The sequence below is a fragment of the Electrona antarctica genome (genome assembly GCF_951216825.1).
Source record: "Electrona antarctica genome assembly, chromosome: 11".
Lineage (NCBI taxonomy): Eukaryota > Metazoa > Chordata > Actinopteri > Myctophiformes > Myctophidae > Electrona > Electrona antarctica.
The window spans coordinates 2,401,301-2,423,869 of record NC_136792.1 but is presented as its reverse complement, the minus strand read 5'-3'; the positions used below and the strand labels follow the sequence as shown (position 1 = coordinate 2,423,869).

At 43.3% G+C, this 22,569-nt stretch overlaps 1 protein-coding gene across 1 annotated transcript in view; it reads left to right on the top strand.

Moving 5' to 3' along the window:
* LOC306932987 (leucine-rich repeat and fibronectin type III domain-containing protein 1-like protein) overlaps positions 1 to 19,545 on the top strand; it is a gene marked incomplete at both ends in the record, with an annotated part of 154,451 nt that extends 134,906 nt beyond the window's left edge. The window contains one exon of the mRNA XM_079514956.1: positions 19,481 to 19,545. Within this exon, the coding sequence (XP_079371082.1) occupies positions 19,481 to 19,545 (65 nt within the window). The remainder of the gene's footprint in view (positions 1 to 19,480) is intronic.
* Between the last annotated feature and the right edge of the window lie 3,024 nt (positions 19,546 to 22,569).

The window sequence follows — 22,569 nt, the reverse complement described above, 5'->3', positions numbered from 1 at the left end:
AGTTTCTCAAACCCAATTGCCCCGAGTGAGATTAATAAAGTTGTTTGAAGTTGAAGTGCATTGAGTGGATGAATGGTAAGACGGAGGGATTTGAAGGGGAGAGAGGTAGAGACGGAGGGATGGAAGAAAGGATTAAAAGTGTATAATAAAATGAAAAGTGAGGAGAAGAGAGAGGAAGGAGTGAGATAAGGGATTAGGAGGGAATGGCGTACGAGACAGAACAGCGGAGGAGGGTGACGAGAAGAGAACAGGTGAAGTGTGGAAGTGTTGTGACCGAGGAGAGGAGAGCAGTGGAGGACAATTTACAATTTACAATTTACAATTTAGGCATTTAGCAGACGCTCTTAATCCAGAGCGATTTACATTAAGCAAGAACAAAAAGCATGGGAATACATCACATATGTAAAATGCATTTATCGCGAAACATGCGTAAGCTAAGAACGTGACTAGAACATATCTATATAATGACACTATACATATAAACTATAACTAGAACATATCTATATAATGACACTATACATATAAACTATACATATATGCTATACTATGCTGTACATATATACTATGAAGTGCTATGACTACATACAATGTACTTATTGTGCTGTCTACATGACATGCTATAAGTCTGTTTCAAATGCTATATAAGTCTAAGAAGTGCTGTCTAATGGGGGTAGGGTAAGTGCTATGGGCCATGATGGAGTCTGAAAAGGTGGGTTTTCAGACTACGGCGGAAGATCGGGAGTGATGCTGCAGTTCTGATTGCAACGGGAAGTGCATTCCACAGTTTTGGGGCCAGAAGGGAGAAGAGTTTGGGACGTGTGGAGCGTTGTCCCGGCGTTTTTAGTGAGGGTACTTCCAGCTTCCCTGCGTTGGCTGATCTGAGTGCGCGGGAGGGTTTGTAGGGTTCAATCATGCTGGCAAGATATGGGGGAGCCATACCTTTGGTTGCTTTAAATGCCAACATCAGAGTTTTGTATTCTGTGCGGGCAGCGACCGGGAGCCAGTGCAGGGAGCGGAGCAGGGGGGAGACCTGTGAGAATTTTGGCTGGTTGAAGACCAAGCGAGCTGCGGCATTTTGGATCAGTTGGAGAGGCTTCAGTGCACATGCCGGTAGGCCAGTAAGGAGAGAGTTACAATAGTAAGGACGAGGTGTAGGTATAGGCAGCAGGTACAATGGAGGCGTACAGCCAGTTGTGGTCTGTGGAAACCTGAGGTCGATTCTACAAAATGTCTTCACAGTTGTCTGAAAAACATATGTTTCTATATCAGTGGTTCTCAAAACGTTTCAATGTCAAGGACTCCCACAAGTACATGTATTAAGGCCACTCCCATCTAAACAAATATGATGTTCCAGGGACCCCCCATAAGGAATATTGGATTATATATACAGTATATATATATGTTAAAATCTAAAATGACACCCATGCTTTCCCGTTTGTGTTTGTGTTAATTGACTCATTCTGAACAGGAACCCCTTGTGGTGTTTTAAGCATTACGTTATACTTTAGCTATTAAAAAAATAGCAGATCTACAAGCTCGCATAGCGCGGCACCGAGTGCCGCGCTATACGAGTAGATCTGCTATTTGTAGATCTGCTATTTTTGAAAAATCGTAAAAATGCCGCACACAAATTTGAATATTATATTATTTCAGAGCGAACGTTTTTTAACTCAAATCCTTGCTTCTGCGGGGTGCCTGAAACAAAAATATTTTCTGATGGGGGTCGGCTGCAGCCTAATACAGATAATTCTGGGGGTCCTTGACATGAAAATGTTTGAGCACCCCTGACATAGAAACATAGGTTAAAAAATAGAGTAATGGAAGTGCTACAGGGATCAGTTAGTGTCTCTTAGATGGGTGCTCTTTGGTGATACAGGTAGAATAGAACCATAACAGACAAAAAAGGTATCTTTCCTTCAAGTTGTACTGCTCACAGATAGACCCTGACGAAGACCTTTTGGTCGAAACGCGTAGGTCCTGTTTTTTTATTGCCTCGCTCATCAATAAACTATATGAATCTGTTTTCACCAAAGAAAAGAGTTCCTTGGATTCCTTTTTTTCTTTGCAAACTCTGCAATTTACACCTTAAGGGAATGAATTAATTACAACTTGAAGGAAAGACACTTTCTTTTGTCTATGGAAACATAATAGGTTTTTCAGAAAACTGGCAGGATTTAGAAGACATTTTGTAGAATCGGCCTCAGGTCGAAAATGTGTTAAACAGGTTTTATGTGGTAGCTGTGGACGAGGCTCATCGCTGTTATATTGGTGTATCTATGTGGTAGCTGTGGACGAGGCTCATCGGTGTTATATTGGTGTATCTATGTGGTAGCTGTGGACGAGGCTCATCGCTGTTATATTGGTGTATCTATGTGGTAGCTGTGGACGAGGCTCATCGCTGTTATATTGGTGTATCTATGTGGTAGCTGTGGACGAGGCTCATCGCTGTTATATTGGTGTATCTATGTGGTAGCTGTGGACGAGGCTCATCGGTGTTATATTGGTGTATCTATGTGGTAGCTGTGGACGAGGCTCATCGCTGTTATATTGGTGTATCTATGTGGTAGCTGTGGACGAGGCTCATCGCTGTTATATTGGTGTATCTATGTGGTAGCTGTGGACGAGGCTCATCGCTGTTATATTGGTGTATCTATGTGGTAGCTGTGGACGAGGCTGATCGGTGTTATATTGGTGTATCTATGTGGTAGCTGTGGACGAGGCTCATCGGTGTTATATTGGTGTATCTATGTGGTAGCTGTGGACGAGGCTCATCGGTGTTATATTGGTGTATCTATGTGGTAGCTGTGGACGAGGCTCATCGTGTTATATTGGTGTATCTATGTGGTAGCTGTGGACGAGGCTCATCGCTGTTATATTGGTGTATCTATGTGGTAGCTGTGGACGAGGCTCAGCGGTGTTATATTGGTGTATCTATGTGGTAGCTGTGGACGAGGCTCATCGCTGTTATATTGGTGTATCTATGTGGTAGCTGTGGACGAGGCTCATCGCTGTTATATTGGTGTATCTATGTGGTAGCTGTGGTCGAGGCTCATCGCTGTTATATTGGTGTATCTATGTGGTAGCTGTGGACGAGGCTCATCGCTGTTATATTGGTGTATCTATGTGGTAGCTGTGGACAAGGCTCATCGCTGTTATATTGGTGTATCTATGTGGTAGCTGTGGACGAGGCTCATCGCTGTTATATTGGTGTATCTATGTGGTAGCTGTGGACAAGGCTCATCGGTGTTATATTGGTGTATCTATGTGGTAGCTGTGGACGAGGCTCATCTGTGTTATATTGGTGTATCTATGTGGTAGCTGTGGACGAGGCTCATCGGTGTTATATTGGTGTATCTATGTGGTAGCTGTGGACGAGGCTCATCAGTGTTATATTGGTGTATCTATGGTAGCTGTGGACGAGGCTCATCGCTGTTATATTGGTGTATCTATGTGGTAGCTGTGGACGAGGCTCATCGCTGTTATATTGGTGTATCTATGTGGTAGCTGTGGACGAGGCTCATCGCTGTTATATTGGTGTATCTATGTGGTAGCTGTGGACGAGGCTCATCGGTGTTATATTGGTGTATCTATGTGGTAGCTGTGGACGAGGCTCATCGCTGTTATATTGGTGTATCTATGTGGTAGCTGTGGACGAGGCTCATCGCTGTTATATTGGTGTATCTATGTGGTAGCTGTGGTCGAGGCTCATCGCTGTTATATTGGTGTATCTATGTGGTAGCTGTGGACGAGGCTCATCGCTGTTATATTGGTGTATCTATGTGGTAGCTGTGGACAAGGCTCATCGCTGTTATATTGGTGTATCTATGTGGTAGCTGTGGACGAGGCTCATCGCTGTTATATTGGTGTATCTATGTGGTAGCTGTGGACAAGGCTCATCGGTGTTATATTGGTGTATCTATGTGGTAGCTGTGGACAAGGCTCATCGGTGTTATATTGGTGTATCTATGTGGTAGCTGTGGACGAGGCTCATCTGTGTTATATTGGTGTATCTATGTGGTAGCTGTGGACGAGGCTCATCGGTGTTATATTGGTGTATCTATGTGGTAGCTGTGGACGAGGCTCATCAGTGTTATATTGGTGTATCTATGTGGTAGCTGTGGACGAGGCTCATCGCTGTTATATTGGTGTATCTATGTGGTAGCTGTGGACGAGGCTCATCGCTGTTATATTGGTGTATCTATGTGGTAGCTGTGGACGAGGCTCATCGCTGTTATATTGGTGTATCTATGTGGTAGCTGTGGACGAGGCTCATCGCTGTTATATTGGTGTATCTATGTGGTAGCTGTGGACGAGGCTCATCGCTGTTATATTGGTGTATCTATGTGGTAGCTGTGGACGAGGCTCATCGCTGTTATATTGGTGTATCTATGTGGTAGCTGTGGACGAGGCTCATCGGTGTTATATTGGTGTATCTATGTGGTAGCTGTGGACGAGGCTCATCGCTGTTATATTGGTGTATCTATGTGGTAGCTGTGGACGAGGCTCATCGCTGTTATATTGGTGTATCTATGTGGTAGCTGTGGACGAGGCTCATCGCTGTTATATTGGTGTATCTATGTGGTAGCTGTGGACGAGGCTCATCGATGTTATATTGGTGTATTGGCAGCTCTACCTTGAATCCGCTGATGCAGTGTATATTTATACTGTATTAGGAGAGCATATGAGATTATGGAGAGATTCCAGGGTGATAAAACCGTCCGCGATGCATGACTTCCAGGGTGAGAGACAGAAATCACTGTGGTGCACTTTGGGTTTATTGTCGGATGCGAGCTGGCTTTATACAAACACTCGGTAGGATAATAAAGATTTTGGGGGAAAGTGAGACACTATATTTTGTGTAAAAATGTCAGCCTGAATAAATATGTGTATGTTATAGGAGTCTGTTGGTATAGAGAGTATGCGCATGCTACAAGTGAATGGCACATCGAGTGGCACATCGAGTGGCAAAGCAACAGGCAAAGTGAGTTTAACATGGTTTAATGTTGTTTAATGCAATCAGATAGGACTTTTCTGTGTGGATGTATGGGCTGTCAACGCCAGAAAGTAGTTTTTTGCCACTCAGTAGGCGTTCCTGCATAACTGGTTTGATGATGATGTCACGCGCATACCCTCTATTGCATCGGTGTTATGTTTGTATTTTGTAGTTGTATTGTGGCTTTATAGAGCTCGAGGTTTGGTAAAAGTCGTGGTAACGTTTTATACTGTTTAAAATGTGTTACAGTTTCACCGTTCAAGCCTTTCACCCATTCGGGACACGGGGACAGGGAACCCCATTTTGGTGTTTTAAGCATTATGTTATACTTTTGCTATTGAAAAATAGCAGATCTACAAGCTTGTAGATCTGCTATTTTTTTTTAAATCGTGAAAATGTGGTGCAAATCTTTGAATGTATATTCTTTCAGAGTGAACGTTTTTAACTCAAATCTTTGCTTCTGCGGGGATCCCTGAAACAACATATTTTCAGATGGAGGTCGGCGGCCAAATACATAATACTTTTTGGGGTCCTTGACATGAAATAGTTTGAGAACCACCGAAATAGAAACATATGAGTTTTCCTAAAACTTTTGTAGAATCTATAGTCAGGTCTAAATGGGTAAAGTGTCTAGTTCTGGCCCCTTCGTTCTGAAGTGAAGTTCACAGTTATAGCTTGTGTTTTCGTTCAGTTGAAATGTATTGCCTGACGTCGGGTTAGTGTTGTTTTTGGCAGCAAATTTTGATTTTAGTTTTAATCATAGTCTCTTGAATAGTTTTCATTTAGTTTCAGTCACATTTTAGTCACCCGGAATGTTTCAGTCTACTAAATATCATGAGATTTTAGTCGACTAAATCTACAGTTGATTTAGTTGAACAAAATGCATTTGGGCGGGCCTTGATGCCGTCGTAATGACTGTTTTTACACTTGCTGAAAATCTACAAGCTCACAACACGGCGCAGCGCGTTGTGAGCTTGTAGATCGGCTATTTTCAGCTAACAGTTTATTCTAGTTTTTATTTGCTGACGAAATTGTCAGTATATTTAGTCTCAGTTTTAGTCACCATAGCTTAGCTTTTATTTAGTTTCCATTTAGTTTTCGTCAGTGGAAAGAGGTAGTCGACGAACATTGTTCGTCTTAGTTTTAGTCGACGAAAACAACACTGGGTTGTATTTAAAAAAATCCTTAGACAGGCCTACTGTATAGTTTGGGGTTCTACAGTTGATTTATGAATGGACGATGAGAGGACGATGAGAGGACGATGAGAGGACGATGAGAGGACGATGAGAGGATCTCATCTGTCTTGTTGAACAAATCTCACCTTTTAAGTTTCAGATTAGATTTAGATATTTTATGCCTGCATTATTTGAAAGCTTATATTTAATCTGAGTTTTCTGCCTAATCATTCTTCTCAGCGTGTGACCTTTTTTTGGTTAAATATAATTTCGTACATAATCCGTTCTTCTTCTAACCCCTTTCAAAATAGGCTAAGAAATAAGATTCTTGTATTGTTGTGTTTTTGTGTTCTGTTTAAAATAAAATACCTTAAAAACAAAATACTTACAACTATAAACACAGACTTCTCAATACCTGCATGGCCCAGGTTTTATTTTTTTTATTAATTTTGTCTCCTTCCCCCAAACCGGAGCGCTTGGCATGTGACAGCTAATCATTGGTAAATGGTGCATTTATATAGCGCCTTTATCCAAGGCGCTTTACATAGATTGTGCATCAATTCACCCATACATTCACACACTCACATTCATACACCGATGGCTGTGGAAACCATGCAAGGCACCAACCAGCACATCAGGAGCAATTAGGGGTTCAGAGTCTTGCTCAAGGACACTTTGACACTAACTCTGGGGGAGCCCACAGGCCGGGGTTCGAACTGGCAACCTTGCGGTTCCCATCCAGCCACTCTACCCCTGAGCCACCGCCGCCATTCTAACACACAAGGCCATATGTACAGTACTAATGAGACAAGCGGTGATTTGTTCAGCTTTAACAATGAGAACGGTGGGCAGGTGCATTATTACCTCTCCTTTATTTCCCCATAAATCTATAATCACTTAGGCGGATGGCATCTAATGGCTGGTGTTTAACCCATTTTGACCTGACGACGATTCTACACACGTCTTCTAAATCCCTTTCTTTAAAAATCCATGTTTCTATGTCAGTCATTCTCATACATTTTCATGTCAAGGACCCCAACAATGTATCTAATTGGCCGCCGACCCCCCATCTGAAAATATGTTGTTCCAGGGACCCTCCAGAAGCAAAGATTTGAGTTAAAAACATTCGCTCTGAAAGAATATATATTCAAAGATTTGTGCCGCATTTTCACGATTTTTCAAAAAATAGCAGACCTACAAGCTCGTAGCGCGGCACTCGGTGCCGCGCTACGAGCTTGTAGATCTGCTATTTTTCAATAGCTAAAGTATAACATAATGCTTGAAACACCAGAAGGGGTTCCCGCCCCGAATGGATTAACAAGGGGACTGACATGATACTACATCCACTGGTGGATGACGTTCCCATCATGGTTTTCTAACTATACTCCTGACGGCTGACCAGCCTGGTGTTATTCCAATAGTCAGCATCTAGAGTGATTTCAAATAGACCATCAACAGATTGATGTTGGAATGTAAGAACCATCATGTCCAAAAAGTCGATTCAATTGGATTCCCACTCACCTTAATCACAGCTAAACCACGTGTATACATCATAGAGTGGGGCAGGGCACCCATATCGGGGTCTATCCTCACCTTAATCACAGCTAAACCAGTGTATACATCATAGAGTGGGGCAGGGCACCCATATCGGGGTCTATCCTCACCTTAATCACAGCTAAACCAGTGTATACATCATAGAGTGGGGCAGGGCACCCATATCGGGGTCTATCCTCGCCCTTAATCACAGCTAAACCAGTGTATACATCATAGAGTGGGGCAGGGCACCCATATCGGGGTCTATCCTCGCCCTTAATCACAGCTAAACCAGTGTATACATCATAGAGTGGGGCAGGGCACCCATATAACCAGTGTATACATCATAGAGTGGGGCAGGGCACCCATATAACCAGTGTATACATCATAGAGTGGGGCAGGGCATCCATATAACCAGTGTATACATCATAGAGTGGGGCAGGGCATCCATATAACCAGTGTATACATCATAGAGTGGGGCAGGGCATCCATATAACCAGTGTATACATCATAGAGTGGGGCAGGGCATCCATATAACCAGTGTATACATCATAGAGTGGGGCAGGGCACCCATATAACCAGTGTATACATCATAGAGTGGGGCAGGGCACCCATATAACCAGTGTATACATCATAGAGTGGGGCAGGGCATCCATATAACCAGTGTATACATCATAGAGTGGGGCAGGGCACCCATATAACCAGTGTATACATCATAGAGTGGGGCAGGGCACCCATATAACCAGTGTATACATCATAGAGTGAGGCAGGGCACCCATATAACCAGTGTATACATCATAGAGTGGGGCAGGGCATCCATATAACCAGTGTATACATCATAGAGTGGGGCAGGGCATCCATATAACCAGTGTATACATCATAGAGTGGAGCAGGGCACCCATATAACCAGTGTATACATCATAGAGTGAGGCAGGGCACCCATATAACCAGTGTATACATCATAGAGTGGGGCAGGGCATCCATATAACCAGTGTATACATCATAGAGTGGGGCAGGGCATCCATATAACCAGTGTATACATCATAGAGTGGAGCAGGGCACCCATATAACCAGTGTATACATCATAGAGTGGAGCAGGGCACCCATATAACCAGTGTATACATCATAGAGTGGGGCAGGGCACCCATAACCAGTGTATACATCATAGAGTGGAGCAGGGCATCCATATAACCAGTGTATACATCATAGAGTGGGGTAGGGCACCCATAACCAGTGTATACATCATAGAGTGGAGCAGGGCACCCATATAACCAGTGTATACATCATAGAGTGGGGCAGGGCACCCATATCAGTGTATACATCATACAGTGGGGCAGGGCACCCATATCAGTGTATACATCATAGAGTGGGGCAGGGCACCCATATCGGGGTCTATCCTCGCCTCGGCCGACACCTTTTCCCCCCCCTTCTCTTTACACCAAATCCTATCGCCAAAAATAGCCAATTTACAATCTTACGATGCATCTTGTGATCGGCTGCTTTCGCCGGATGTTGGCCTGTTATGACATATTGTACCCATCCTACTATAAATGTGCCACGTCTCTGCGTGCGTGCGTGTGTGTGTATGCGTGTCTGTATGGTTGTAATGCACGTAAGGCAGACAGAATATGGATTATGAATATTTATAATACATAGAAGGATGTGTAGATGGTAGGGGAATAAACTCAGTTTAACTTTCAAGATATATACCGTTAGACTGTAAGTCAATCCATTTACACACATTCTACTTAAATAAGCCTCTAATCTTTCTACTTGAAAGAAAAAAGCACCGAGTGCCGTGCTACGAGCTTGTAGGTCTGCTATTTTTTGAAAAATCGTGAAAATGTGGCACAAATCTTTGAATATATATTCTTTCAGAGCCAACGTTTTTAACTCAAATCTTTGCTTCTGGGGGAGGGTCCCTGGAACTACATATTTTCAGATGGGGGTTGGCGGCCAATTGCATATAATCTTGGGGGTCTTTGACATGAAAATGTTTGAGAACCACTGACATAGAAACATAGGTTTTTTTCAGAAAACTGTCAGGACTTAGAAGGCATTTGGTAGAATCGTGACTGCCAGCCCTCCCCGCCCCCTGTTCTCCCCTTGCCAGCCTTTTTCGTCATAACTTAACCTTTCCAAGACATCCCACAGGCCCCCCCGCTCCGGTGTTTTTGACACTAGATGGAAAAGAATATCTCAACTCCTCAGGTGCCTATTATTGTTTCTGGCATCTGAGCTTTTAGCTGCAGTATCCTGGAAGAATGAAACACAATGTGTTGCTCATGCAGCTGTCAGGAGTTACACTGCAGGGATTTTAATTAAAAAAAGATGTGAAATGTGTTTTTTTTGTGTTTCGAGCAAATGAAATACACTTCACAACAACCTCTGAAGTGAACAGATGAGTTGCATCAGGTTCATACTGTAGTCTGCCAGGTCTTTTTCCACGCAGACGGAACTGACAGAGAAAACAGCCGTACAAGTAAACAGTGCACGCTCCTCCAACTGCACACACGCACGCACGGAGACACACATGCTTGCACGCAACTTGCACGTGTCGCGCATAGCACGCACATGCATTCCTACTGTAAACCAAATTATTGGTTTAGGAATGTGACTAAACGGCTTCGTGGGGTGTGACAGAAAATAAGTCATTTTTTTTAGTGAAGTATTCCTTCAATGTATAAAAATGAAAATTGTTAATATTTATTATTTCTTTCTTTCTTTCCTTCCTTCCTCTGGTTCTATCTCTTTGCTCAGGTCCGCTGGTGAACATGTCAAATACACATTCATGGGACAACCCCAAAGGCAGGACTTCAGACACAGACACCCACTGAGGAGAGAAGAGAGGGGGTTCATATCAATGGTGCATTTAAATAGGGCCTTTATCCAAGGCGCTTTACATAGCATTACATTCACCCATTCACATTCATACACCGATGGCAGCGGAAACCCTGCAAGGCACCAACCAGCACATCAGGAGCAATTAGGAGGTTCAGAGTCTTGCTCAAGGACACTTCGACACTGACTCTGGGGGAGCCCACAGGGTTCGAACTGCAGGCAACCTTGCGGTTACCATCCACCAGCCACTCTAGCCCTGAGCCACCGCCGCCCCCCCTATGAGTCAGAAACAAGTCCTCAGCTCACACACACCACCACGCGTACCACTCTGCGTCATTATAATCTCTCTCATCATTAAAACTGTCATGTGACAGGCAGGGTCCATTCAACGGTATTGTCGTTAATCATCATTGTCATCATCGCCGCCAAGTGCGTTTACATGAATACAATCCGAACAGCAACACAAACCCCCCCCCCCCCCCCCCCCCCGAAAAATAAATAAATAAATACCGTCCCGAGTGTTCAATTAAAAGTAATTAAAAGCTGACAGCTGAAGACATAAAACTGAAATCATTATCGACACCATCAGTGTTAGCGTATCGTACACGCATTGCTTTTCGCCCTCCGCCTTATTGCCATCGCCACAGTCATTAGGTATGCCATTTGTCATGCTTGCTCATGGATTATTTCCTGCACATGTTTTTGAGGCAATCGTGATCACGGCTCGTATAGATCAGGGGTTCTCAACGTTTTTGGCCGGGGACCCCCCGGAAATGCTTTGGCAATGTCTCGGGACCCCCGCCCCGCCCCCTCCCGACCCCCAATATAAATTGACTGCTACAATAACCTTAAACCATTTTGGGCGGGAACCCCTTTTGGTGTTTTAAGCATTGTTATAATTTAGCTATTGAAAAATAGCAGATCTACAAGCTCATAGCGCGCCACCGAGTGGCGCGCTATGAGCTTGTAGGTCTGCTATTTTTGAAAAATCGTGAAAATATTTTTTTTTTCTTTTTTTTTTAAAAATAATTTGGGGACCCCCTAAAATAATTTGGCGACCCCCCGAGGGGTCGCGACCCACGGGTTGAGAACCCCTGGTATAGATGATCTGGTTTGAGAGATAATCCTGTTCTCAAGTATATACACCCAGAAAACAATGAACTACTCCAGTAGAATACGGAATGCCTGAGCCAGACGTAGGAGGGATGAGATGTGGAGATCTCATCTGGGATGCTATGCAAGTCAAACAGTAAACTTTGGGATTGTTATTTATTTTGTTTTCGTAGACAAGTTTACTGAAGATAAATGCATGGACAGGGTTTTCTAAAACTTGTCAAACTTCCACAAGCTTCTAGATAAAAGTGGAAAGGAGTTGGACAGGTCCAAACTTCCACAGGCTTCTAGATCAAAGTGGAGAGGAGTTGGACAGGTCCAAACTTCCACAGGCTTCTAGATAAAAGTGGAAAGGAGTTGGACAGGTCCAAACTTCCACAGGCTTCTAGATCAAAGTGGAAAGGAGTTGGACAGGTCCAAACTTCCACAGAATTCTAGATCAAAGTGGAAAGGAGTTGGACAGGTCCAAACTTCCACAGGCTTCTAGATAAAAGTGGAAACGAGTTGGACAGGTCCAAACTTCCACAGGCTTCTAGATAAAAGTGGAAAGGAGTTGGACAGGTCCAAACTTTAAAGGAGTTGGACAGGTCCAAACTTCCACAGGCTTCTAGATAAAAGTGGAAAGGAGTTGGACAGGTCCAAACTTCCACAGGCTTCTAGATAAAAGTGGAAAGGAGTTGGACAGGTCCAAACTTTTTGGGGAGAATACTAACATCGTTATAATAATTAGTGGAAACAACATGAGCCGTTCTGTGAGCCCACTAATTAACACAATTTGGAGAACTCACCAGAGTAAATGACTCGGTTTACTGTCGCTTACTCTGTGACGCCTGCAAACACACACATGATAGGACTTGGAATAGTTGTTGTTGTAGAGTCCAGTGAGCTTGGAAGAACTAGCCTACTGTATGTATAATGCATACAGTGGAACCAGATGGTTTTGTCTTACATGGCATATTGATATTTTACTCAAACGTTAGTGAGATATGGTCATCCAGGTTGTTCCAAAAAAGGGTATTCTTTTATTTTGTTTAACATGGAGCCTCCATCATTTTGTCAATGTTTGGGTGGAAACCTTGCATGTCCAAAACCGTAACTTTTCAGGAAACAGAACTGCATTTTTTCAGAAATAGTGAAAACAGCAGATCTGCGAGCTCGTACAAGATCTACGAGCTGGTATATCGGCTGTTTTCACTACTGTTGCTTGACTGACACTCTTGTACGATGAAAAAACATAATTGGTTTGTCAAAAGCGACAACATAATTATGTTAGTAGTGGGCATGTACTAACTTATGCCACCCAGTGTTGTTTTCGTCGACTAAAACTAAGACGAAAAATGTTCATCGACTACCTTTATTCACTGATGAAAACTGAATGGAAACTAAATGAAAACTAAACTATGACTAAATATACCGACAATTTCATCAACAAATACAAACTAGACAAAAATGTTAGGAAGGGACTAGTGGACAAGAGATCCAGTATAAGTCATTTTACATTTATTTGCATGCTGAAAATAGCCGATCTACAAGCTCACGACGTGTCGCAGCGCAGCAAGTGTAAAATCAGTCATTACGACGGCCTGCCATAGTACATTTTAGTCAACTATAAAACCCTATGATATTTAGTCGACAAAAACTAGACTAAGACTAAAACATTCCAGGTGACTAAAACGTGACTGAAACTAAATTAAAACTATAATTAAGAGACTATAACTAAAACTAAAATCAAAACAACACTTCTGCCACCAAACCTCCACCACCCTCCTCTTCCTCCTCATCATCGCCATCATCATCATCATCATCATCGCCATCATCATCATCATCATCATCATCATCATCGCCATCATCATCATCATCGCCATCATCATCATCATCATCATCATCATCGTCATCATCATCATTTGGTACAAGAGAAAACAGACATAGGACCTCAAACACCCCTGACCCATTGACGCACGCACGCACGCACGCACGCACGCACGCACGCACGCACGCACGCACGCACGCACGCACGCACACACAAACGCTTGGTCTGTCACTTTCCTTCTGTGTTACGTTACGTGTCACGTTTTTCGTTGGGCTTTATCTTTTGTATATGTACATAAAGCAATTTCAAATCTTATAGTTTTGTACATGTAATTTTTATGGTGTGTGGATTTTTCTAATAAAATTGAAATGGATAAAATTGCCTCTGAGAATGTCTTCCTTTTTAGTTTGCAGCAACGGTGAGATGGTTGAGATACAGATGAGAGAGAGAGAGAGAGAGAGAGAGAGAGAGAGAGAGAGAGAGAGAGAGAGAGAGAGAGAGAGAGAGAGAGATTTACTGTAAACTACAATATAAGGGTCAATTTAAATTTTTTGTGTCAGGTGAAACCTGACTAACAACAGCTCATGAAATGTAGAAGACCTAGTCATACATGAGTCACACACTGAGGACCTAGTCCCGATTGGCTGCCACACACAATGCTGTCATGTATTGGTTACTCAGGTCACATGACCAGGAAACAGGTAACAGGAAGCAGGTAACATAAATCTTTAGAGACACCCAATGTTATGATTGAGACCGGCCGGTTGAGAGGAGCACCAGCACTTCTTTCACCTGACAAATATCACTATGTGATCATTTCTTGTTTATTTATTAAAAAAAAGAAAACACACAATGAGGTGCTGGAAGAATGGAGAGCCAGGTATCCACACTTTTTCATATGGCCCATAAGTCTTTGCGTTTGTGTGTGCATAAGTTCCTCTTCCTGTGTTGCCAGTTTTGCAAGAGAAACAAGTGGTCAGGTCTATGAAAACAAGCACAAATGAAAATAGCTGATCTACAAGCTCACAGCGACACATTGAGAGGTTGTACATCTGTTATTTAAAAACACATTGAGAATAAATCTAAATATTTTGAATATTTTTTAAACATTTTAATAAAAAAGGCACAACATAATTATGTTCAGATGGATGTCCGTGGACAATTACATATTAATCTGGGGTTCATTGATGTGAAGAAATGTGGAAGCAAGCCCAAATATGGTAAGCAACTACTGTACACTTTAGAATCAAGCCCAAAAAAACATCAACCAGCAACTACCAATAATTTATTTGCAAGTGACTTTACAGAAAAAACAACTAAGTCAAAGGTTGCTCTTATAATAAGCAGACATGGCAACGCGGCCTGAAGGAAGCAAAGCACACACACAAGGAGCCCCAGTGCCTTGGCGGGGAAAACTTGGATAGGTCTTTAACACCCCTGGGAGAGACTGCTCAGGTGCTCCCAGTTGTACTGAATAACTCCAACTTGCACCTGCAGTGCAAACCACAACAGACATTGTATCGTTGTGAAATACTGGATAAACACACACCTGGAATGCATGCCAGAATCACTCGGTCTCATGGGCTTCAACGTTTAATCCTGGGCAAAATAATGATGATATGAAGACAAGTAGAAGACGGCTCAAGGTACGAATGTATTTTTCTAATTCTTCTTTGCTGCATGCTGCCGTTTGTGCTGTGTATATTAATCAATGTGTTTCAAGCTGTTGCACTGTTTCTGTCATTCTGGGACCCAATGAAGCATGTTCAGTGACTGTTGCTGTCACTGGGATGTAATGCTGACAGTCCACACTGTATGTGGAATGTATGTGTTTGTAGGTTGTGTTGTGTCTGCTGTTAGTTGTAATACCACACTGTATGTGGAATGTAATGCTGATGTGAATGTGTTTGTAGGTTGTGTTGTGTCTGCTGTTAGTTGTAATACCACACTGTATGTGCATGTGACTCGTGGTCACTGTGTGTGTGTGTGTGTGTGTGTGTGTGTGTGTGTGTGTGTGTGTGTGTGTGTGTGTGTGTGTGTGTGTGTGTGTGTGTGTGTGTGTGTGTGTGTGTGTGTGTGTGTGTGTGTGTGTGTGTGTGTTGCTGTTGCTCTAGTGCTGTCATATTGTGTTGTCTGCTGTGGACTCATATGATTCACGTTGTACGTTGCTCTAGTGCTGTCATATTGTGTTGTCTGCTGTGGACTCATATGATTCACGTTGTACGTTGCTCTAGTGCTGTCATATTGTGTTGTCTGCTGTGGACTCATATGATCCATGTTGTATGTTGCTCTAGTGCTGTCATATTGTGTTGTCTTCTGTGGACTCATATGATCCATGTTGTACGTTGCTCTAGTGCTGTCATACTGTGTTGTCTGCTGTGGACTCATATGATCCATGTTGTATGTTGCTCTAGTGCTGTCATACTGTGTTGTCTGCTGTGGACTCATATGATCCATGTTGTACGTTGCTCTAGTGCTGTCATATTGTGTTGTCTGCTGTGGACTCATATGATCCATGTTGTACGTTGCTCTAGTGCTGTCATACTGTGTTGTCTGCTGTGGACTCATATGATCCATGTTGTACGTTGCTCTAGTGCTGTCATATTGTGTCGTCTGCTGTGGACTCATATGATTCACGTTGTACGTTGCTCTAGTGCTGTCATATTGTGTTGTCTGCTGTGGACTCATATGATCCATGTTGTACGTTGCTCTAGTGCTGTCATATTGTGTTGTCTGCTGTGGACTCATATGATTCATGTTGTACGTTGCTAGTGTTGTCATACTGTATATAGTGTTGTACTTAACTGTAATTTTCAGCCATTGACTGCTTCTGTCTCTGGAATTGATGTGAATCTACAGTGTCGGTTGTCCTGACAGTAGTGAGTTGTGTAACAGGAAACAGTTGCATCGCCAAAGATTATTTATTTATAAAGATGGGCGATCTTCATTGGAGCCACTAGAGGCGAAATGCTACACTAAGCCTACAAATGGTCTCCTAAATAAAGTGGGTGTGGTTTGCTTCTCCCCGACCTTCCCACCACCCTCCCCCTCCCCTCCCCTCTCCCAGGCTGACAATGGAAATCAGCCCCCCTCAACCAAGAGTCTAAGACAGTTATGGAAAATTATATTATTATTAAGCATTGGAACACACATTTTATTTCACTTTTAATATACATTTCACGTTATAATATTCACATATTCAATATGGGGCCAGAGCCCCCTATGTGTCGTCCATCAAATTGCAGATGGACAGAGAGAGGCTTCCTGACTCCTCTCAAATCTCGCGAGAGTTTGTTGCTGGGATAAAGAAAGGTCGATAACAAAGTCGATTTTTTTCCTGATTTGTCTCGCTAAAAGAAGCCACTTCTTTCCTGGACTACAATTCCCATAATGCTTTGGTGCACTGCTCCTTCTTGTGGATAGGTCGGAGGGCTGTCTCACTGAGACAACATGTAGTCCAGGAAGTAAGTGAGCCCATGCAGTGTCCATGACATCATGGAGTCCATGGACACTTTGAAATACTAAAATATCTAAAAACACAAATTACCCACATAAAAAAAACCCAGGAAAGTGTTTCGTGTCTCCCAAACGTCATTACAATAAGATCTGGTTGCAAAAGGGGTGAAGTGGCCCTTTAAGTTATTGCATTAAGCCTGCACTGCTTTGAACTCATAGGCCAACCTGACAACACACACGTGCATGCAACACGCCGCCAACACGCACGCACACACACACGCACACACACACACGTATGCACGCACGCGCACACACACAGACGCACACACACAGACGCGCACACACACACACACACACACACACACACACACACACACACACACACACACACACACACGGAAGATAACATTTTAAATGAATATTTCATTTATATTTGACCTTTCTGCATGCTGAAGAGATGAATGAATAAATGAATGGATGAAGAAAAAATCTGATCCATCTTTTCACCTTTTTGTTTTTTCCGATTATTGGATTGATGGAAAAACTCACTTTCTACTCCTGCATATTCTTGGTTTGGGCACCAAAATGTGGCAGTGCTTAACCTCCATGAACGCACCTGGATCACCGCATGAACGAGCACTCTGTGCAGTGTTGTTTTCGTCGACTAAAACTAAGACAAAAATTGTTCGTCGACTACCTTTTTTCACTGACAAACCAAATGGAAACTAAATGAAAACTAAGCTATGATGACTAAAACTGAGACTGGTGACAATTTCGTCAACAAATAAAATAAAATGTTAGGAAGGACGAGATCCAGTATGAGTCATTTTACACTTGGTTGCATGCTGCAAATAGCAGATCTACAAGCTCACGCTGCGACGCGTTGTGAGCTTGTAGATCTGCTATTTTCAGCATGAGTAAAATCAGCCATTACAACGGCATCAAGGCCCGCCAAAACACATTTTAGTCGACTAAATCAACTGTAGATATTTAGTCGACTAAAACTAGACTTGACACTAAAACATTCCAGATGACTGAAACTAAATAAACTATTGACTACTGACTCTGTATTAATGTTTGTGCTGACTGTTTGCTGTCGTCCAGTCATGATGTACCCAGAATATCAGGGATTCTATGGTGGTTAGAAGTGGTTAATGTTCCGCCCTACACCCACTCTAAATCTAAGTCCTAATGAGGACAGCTCACAGTCGGAGAGAACTGAAAAACTAAGCTCTGCCCTGTTTTTGTCTTGGAGTGGAAGCACACCATAAGCTCCCATCAAGTTCTTCTTGAACTAATTAAAACCAAATTGGTCATAACTTTGCATAAAAGGGAACCACTGTGAGGGGTGCCACGAGACTCAACGCTATGATAGATGGAATTATTTGTGCGTGCGTGCGTGCGTGCGTGCGTGCGTGCGTGCGTGCGTGCACAATGCACATGCATGTGATTGCATAATTGGGACTGAATCTTGTCAGAAGACTGTGGTGTTTACTGTTTACCAGCAATAATTAGCAGGGTATTAAAAACGGTATTGTCCCCAATAATTGCCTCCACACCAGCCGAAGGCATGCAGAGTATGTTTATCACCACGAGCTGATGTGTACAACTTTGTAGACGCACAACAACATTCACAGCTGCTCTCCCTATTGTAAGTGAGAACAAGAATGTTAAGTGGGATACGGTCCAATAGAGAGTCTGCGCGTGACATCATCGTACCTGGAAGTTATGCGGGAACGCCCACTGAGTGGCAAAAAACTACTTTCTGGCCTCGACAGCCCATTCATCCAAACAGAAAAGTCCTGTCTGATTGCATTAAACAATGTTAAACTCACCAACATTGCAGCTGTACGAAAAGCTTGAATTATCCTCTTTTTATCCGCAAAGTTTTTGTTTCATAAACACAACATTTTGCTGCCTCCTGCATTGTGACATTTAGAAACAGGTGGCACGCAGGACGGTTGAGTGATTTCCAACGAGCGCTTCCAAACTCCAACACTCCATGCTGCTCAATGTTTTGCCAGATGAGGGGGGCATGTCCTGATGGGAAAATCATGCATGTGCATACTCTCTATATCAGGGGTTCTCAACGTTTTTGGCCGGGGACCCCCGAAAATGCTTTGGCAACGTCTCGGGACCCCCGCCCCGCCCCCTCCCGACCCCCAATATAAATTGACTACTACAATAACCTTAAAACATTTTGGGCGGGAACCCCTTTTGGTGTTTTAAGCATTGTTATAATTTAGCTATTGAAAAATAGCAGATCTACAAGCTCATAGCGCGCCACCGAGTGGCGCGCTACGAGCTTGTAGGTCTGCTATTTTTGAAAAAAAGTGAAAATAAAATTTAAAAAAATATATATATATATATATTTTTTTTTTGAAAATAATTTGGGGACCCCCTAAAATATTTTGGCGACCCCCCGAGGGGTCGCGACCCACGGGTTGAGAACCCCTGCTCTATATAATAAGCCAATGGTTCCCAAACCTTTCCGTGAGCTGTTTCCATGCCTTCACTCGTGTATTTTGATTGCCATTATTTGATTGGCTCCACCCCCAGGAAGTCTGGACACAGTTACAAACATCGCCTTTGTCTCTTGCTGTCTACGTGGCAGCCACACCTAGACGATATGGTGAAGATAAATCATTCCAAGCCGATGGTATGAAATGCTAAACCTGTTGGGTCTCCCAAGTGGGAACGGCCACCCTACTGTACTGTCATCACTACAGTTTGATATCAGATATTGATCGCTTTCTGTGATGAATACATTTTTTTTTATTTTTCCAGTTTTTCATGTGTCTATGAGGTGACAGTACTTCATTAGACACCCTGGAGTCGTTTGTATGTGCAATGGTGTATTAACTTTGTATTTAGGGTTTCTTCCTGGAGGCTGAACCCTTGACAGTCAAACGGGCCAAATATTTGTTTATGAAATAAACAGTAATATAGTGACATCACACTATCAGACCCTCCCCTAACCCCTCCCCCTTTATCATACAACTACAGCTGTGGGTGCGGCTTCAGTTCAGGTGGATCACCACCCACCCACCACCCACCAGGCAAACCAGGCATACTTAAAGGGGAAAACCACCCATTTTCAACATTTTACTATGTCATTAATGTACCTTAGAGCTGTTGTATGGAAATAATAAAAAAAGTCCCCCCATTTTGTATTTCCTAGAACTGTAATTATGAAAAAAATCATAAAAAAGTTCCCCCATTCTGTGTTTCCTAGAACTAGAGGTCTGAAAAAAATCATTAACATGGTGAAACAAATCTTGATGATGTCATCAAGATGTGTTTCACCATGTTAATGATTTTTTTATGATTTTTTTACCTACAAGTTCATAGCGCGCCACTCGGTGGCGCGCTATGAGCTTGTAGATCTGCTATTTTTCAATAGCTAAAGCATAACATAATGCTAACACCAAAAGGGGTTCCCGCCCAAAATAGATTAAGGCAACCGGCCGGTTCCACGCGCTGCACAAGGTGCCCTTTTTTAACTTGAGCACCTGCCCCTCTAAATGTCTGTGCACGCCACTGGATCTTGTGTCTTGCTGATAAAGACTGAAATAAAGAAAATCTCCTGACTTTTCGTCTGAAAATGCCATTTTAGAGTCAGAATGATGTGACTTGTGAAGACGGGGGTCAATAATACCTACTGAATATTGGTCATTATGCTCACAGCCTCTTGGACTGAGACCTACGGCCTGCTTCTGTTTCTCCTAAAGGGAAATAGGCACCCACGTCACACAGACACAGGAAATCACTAAGTCGGGCTGTCTCGGTTTCATCTACTGTGTCCAGGGCCGGTCCTGAGCAATCTGGCGCCCCAAGCAGGATTTTTCGCGGCGCCCCCCCCCCCCCCCCCTCAAAAAATAAAAAAATAAAAAAAGTTTTTTTTTATTTATTTTTTACTCTCTCCCAAAAATTGAGGAGACACTGTGGAGGCACTGGGGGGACAGTGGGGTTCACTGTGGAGGCACTGGGGGTCCATTGGGGAGGCACTGTGGGGACACTGGGGAGGCTCTGTGGAGGCACTGGCGGGACACTGGCACTGGGGAGACACTGGGGAGGCACTGTGGGGGCACTGGGGAGGCACTGGGCAGACAGAGTTGGGACAGAGTAAAAAAAAAGTTAAAAAAAAAAAAGTTTTTCTTTTTCTTTTTTTGGCGCCCCTCCCCCATGGCGCTCGAAGCCGCTGCTTCGTCGGCCTGTAGGAAGAACCGGGCCTGACTGTGTCTCCTTGGCAGGATACTGTGAGCATCCCCGCTGTGCTCCGAATTAGCCATGTCAAACATGGACACAACTTAGCCAACACACTCGGCTGCTTTGAACAGTGTAGTAGGATTCTCGGCTGAGGAGACAGACAGATTTTAACATGGAGAGGAAAACAGTGACCTTTGACAGTTAATAGAATGGCTGAAAGACTGCGGAGAGGCTGGCAGCCAGCTGCGCCTGCCGTGTTTTCGCCCCAAGTCCAGACACTGTCAGCGGGAGATGACCTTTTCATTAGGTACTGTACATGGAATGCATGGTGTTCAAGTTCTCCTTAAGCCACAAAGCGGATTTTGACAGAACGTCAAGCCAACTTGGCCACGCCAGTGCATGTGTCCATCATGAGAAGCCACAGAAGTACAGGCATGTGACATTATTTCACTCTATGAATGATCGTGCTTTAATTGTTCAGTAACATTGAATAATGATTATATTACAGTATATCACGACAGTAGACACCTTGTTTACATCGGTGTTGATTAATTTGGCTAGATTTGATTACGTTGATTTAACCCATTTTGGGCAGGAACCCCTTTTGCTGTTAGCATTATGTTATGCTTTAGCTATTGAAAAATAGCAGATCTACAAGCTCATAGCGCGCCACCGAGTGGCGCGCTACGAGCTTGTAGGTCTGCTATTTTTTTTAAATCGAAGAACCACTGACAGAAACATAGCTTTTTCAGAAAACTGTCAGGATGTAGAAGACATTTTTAGAATCTGATCTCAGGTGAAAATGGGTTAAGCAGCTACGTAGGGGCACCCACTGGCCTAGTGGTCCAGGCGCATGCCACATATAGGCTCTGGCCTGATGGCCTGACAGAGCGTGTTCGAGTCCCGTTCATGACGACCTTTGCTGCATGCCTCTCCCCTTCTCTCTCTCCCTCTGTCCTGTCTATCTTCACTTGTTGTAACTATCATTAAAGCCAAAAAAAAGAAGTAGATTTAAGCAAAGATGTCTCCAGAAGTGTAGCCTAAGCTAATGTTTTATAGGTTTCTGGTCCAGAGGGGCGGGTCGCGGCTGAGATTTGCGCCCCCTGATTGGATCTCACCGATCTGTCCGTCGGCCACGGCCCCTCATACTTTAATGCTTAGTATGAGGTATAAAGTACAGCCTTGTGTTCCTAAAACAGAAAGATTGGGTAAGACTGACGTTATGTATCTTTCAGGACCTTTCACTGCTTTGTCTCAACCATTACTCAATGGCTCTGGTCTCAGCCACCGCGGTAGATATTTTGACATTCCGTTTTTTTTATTTTTTATGTTGCCACTACTGTTGGAGCAGCCATAAACTACACAGGTTCATCCCGATGTTCTGGGCATCTTTGTAATGTTAGCGTTAGTAAAAAGCAGGTAAAAGAGTAACGTTTGAG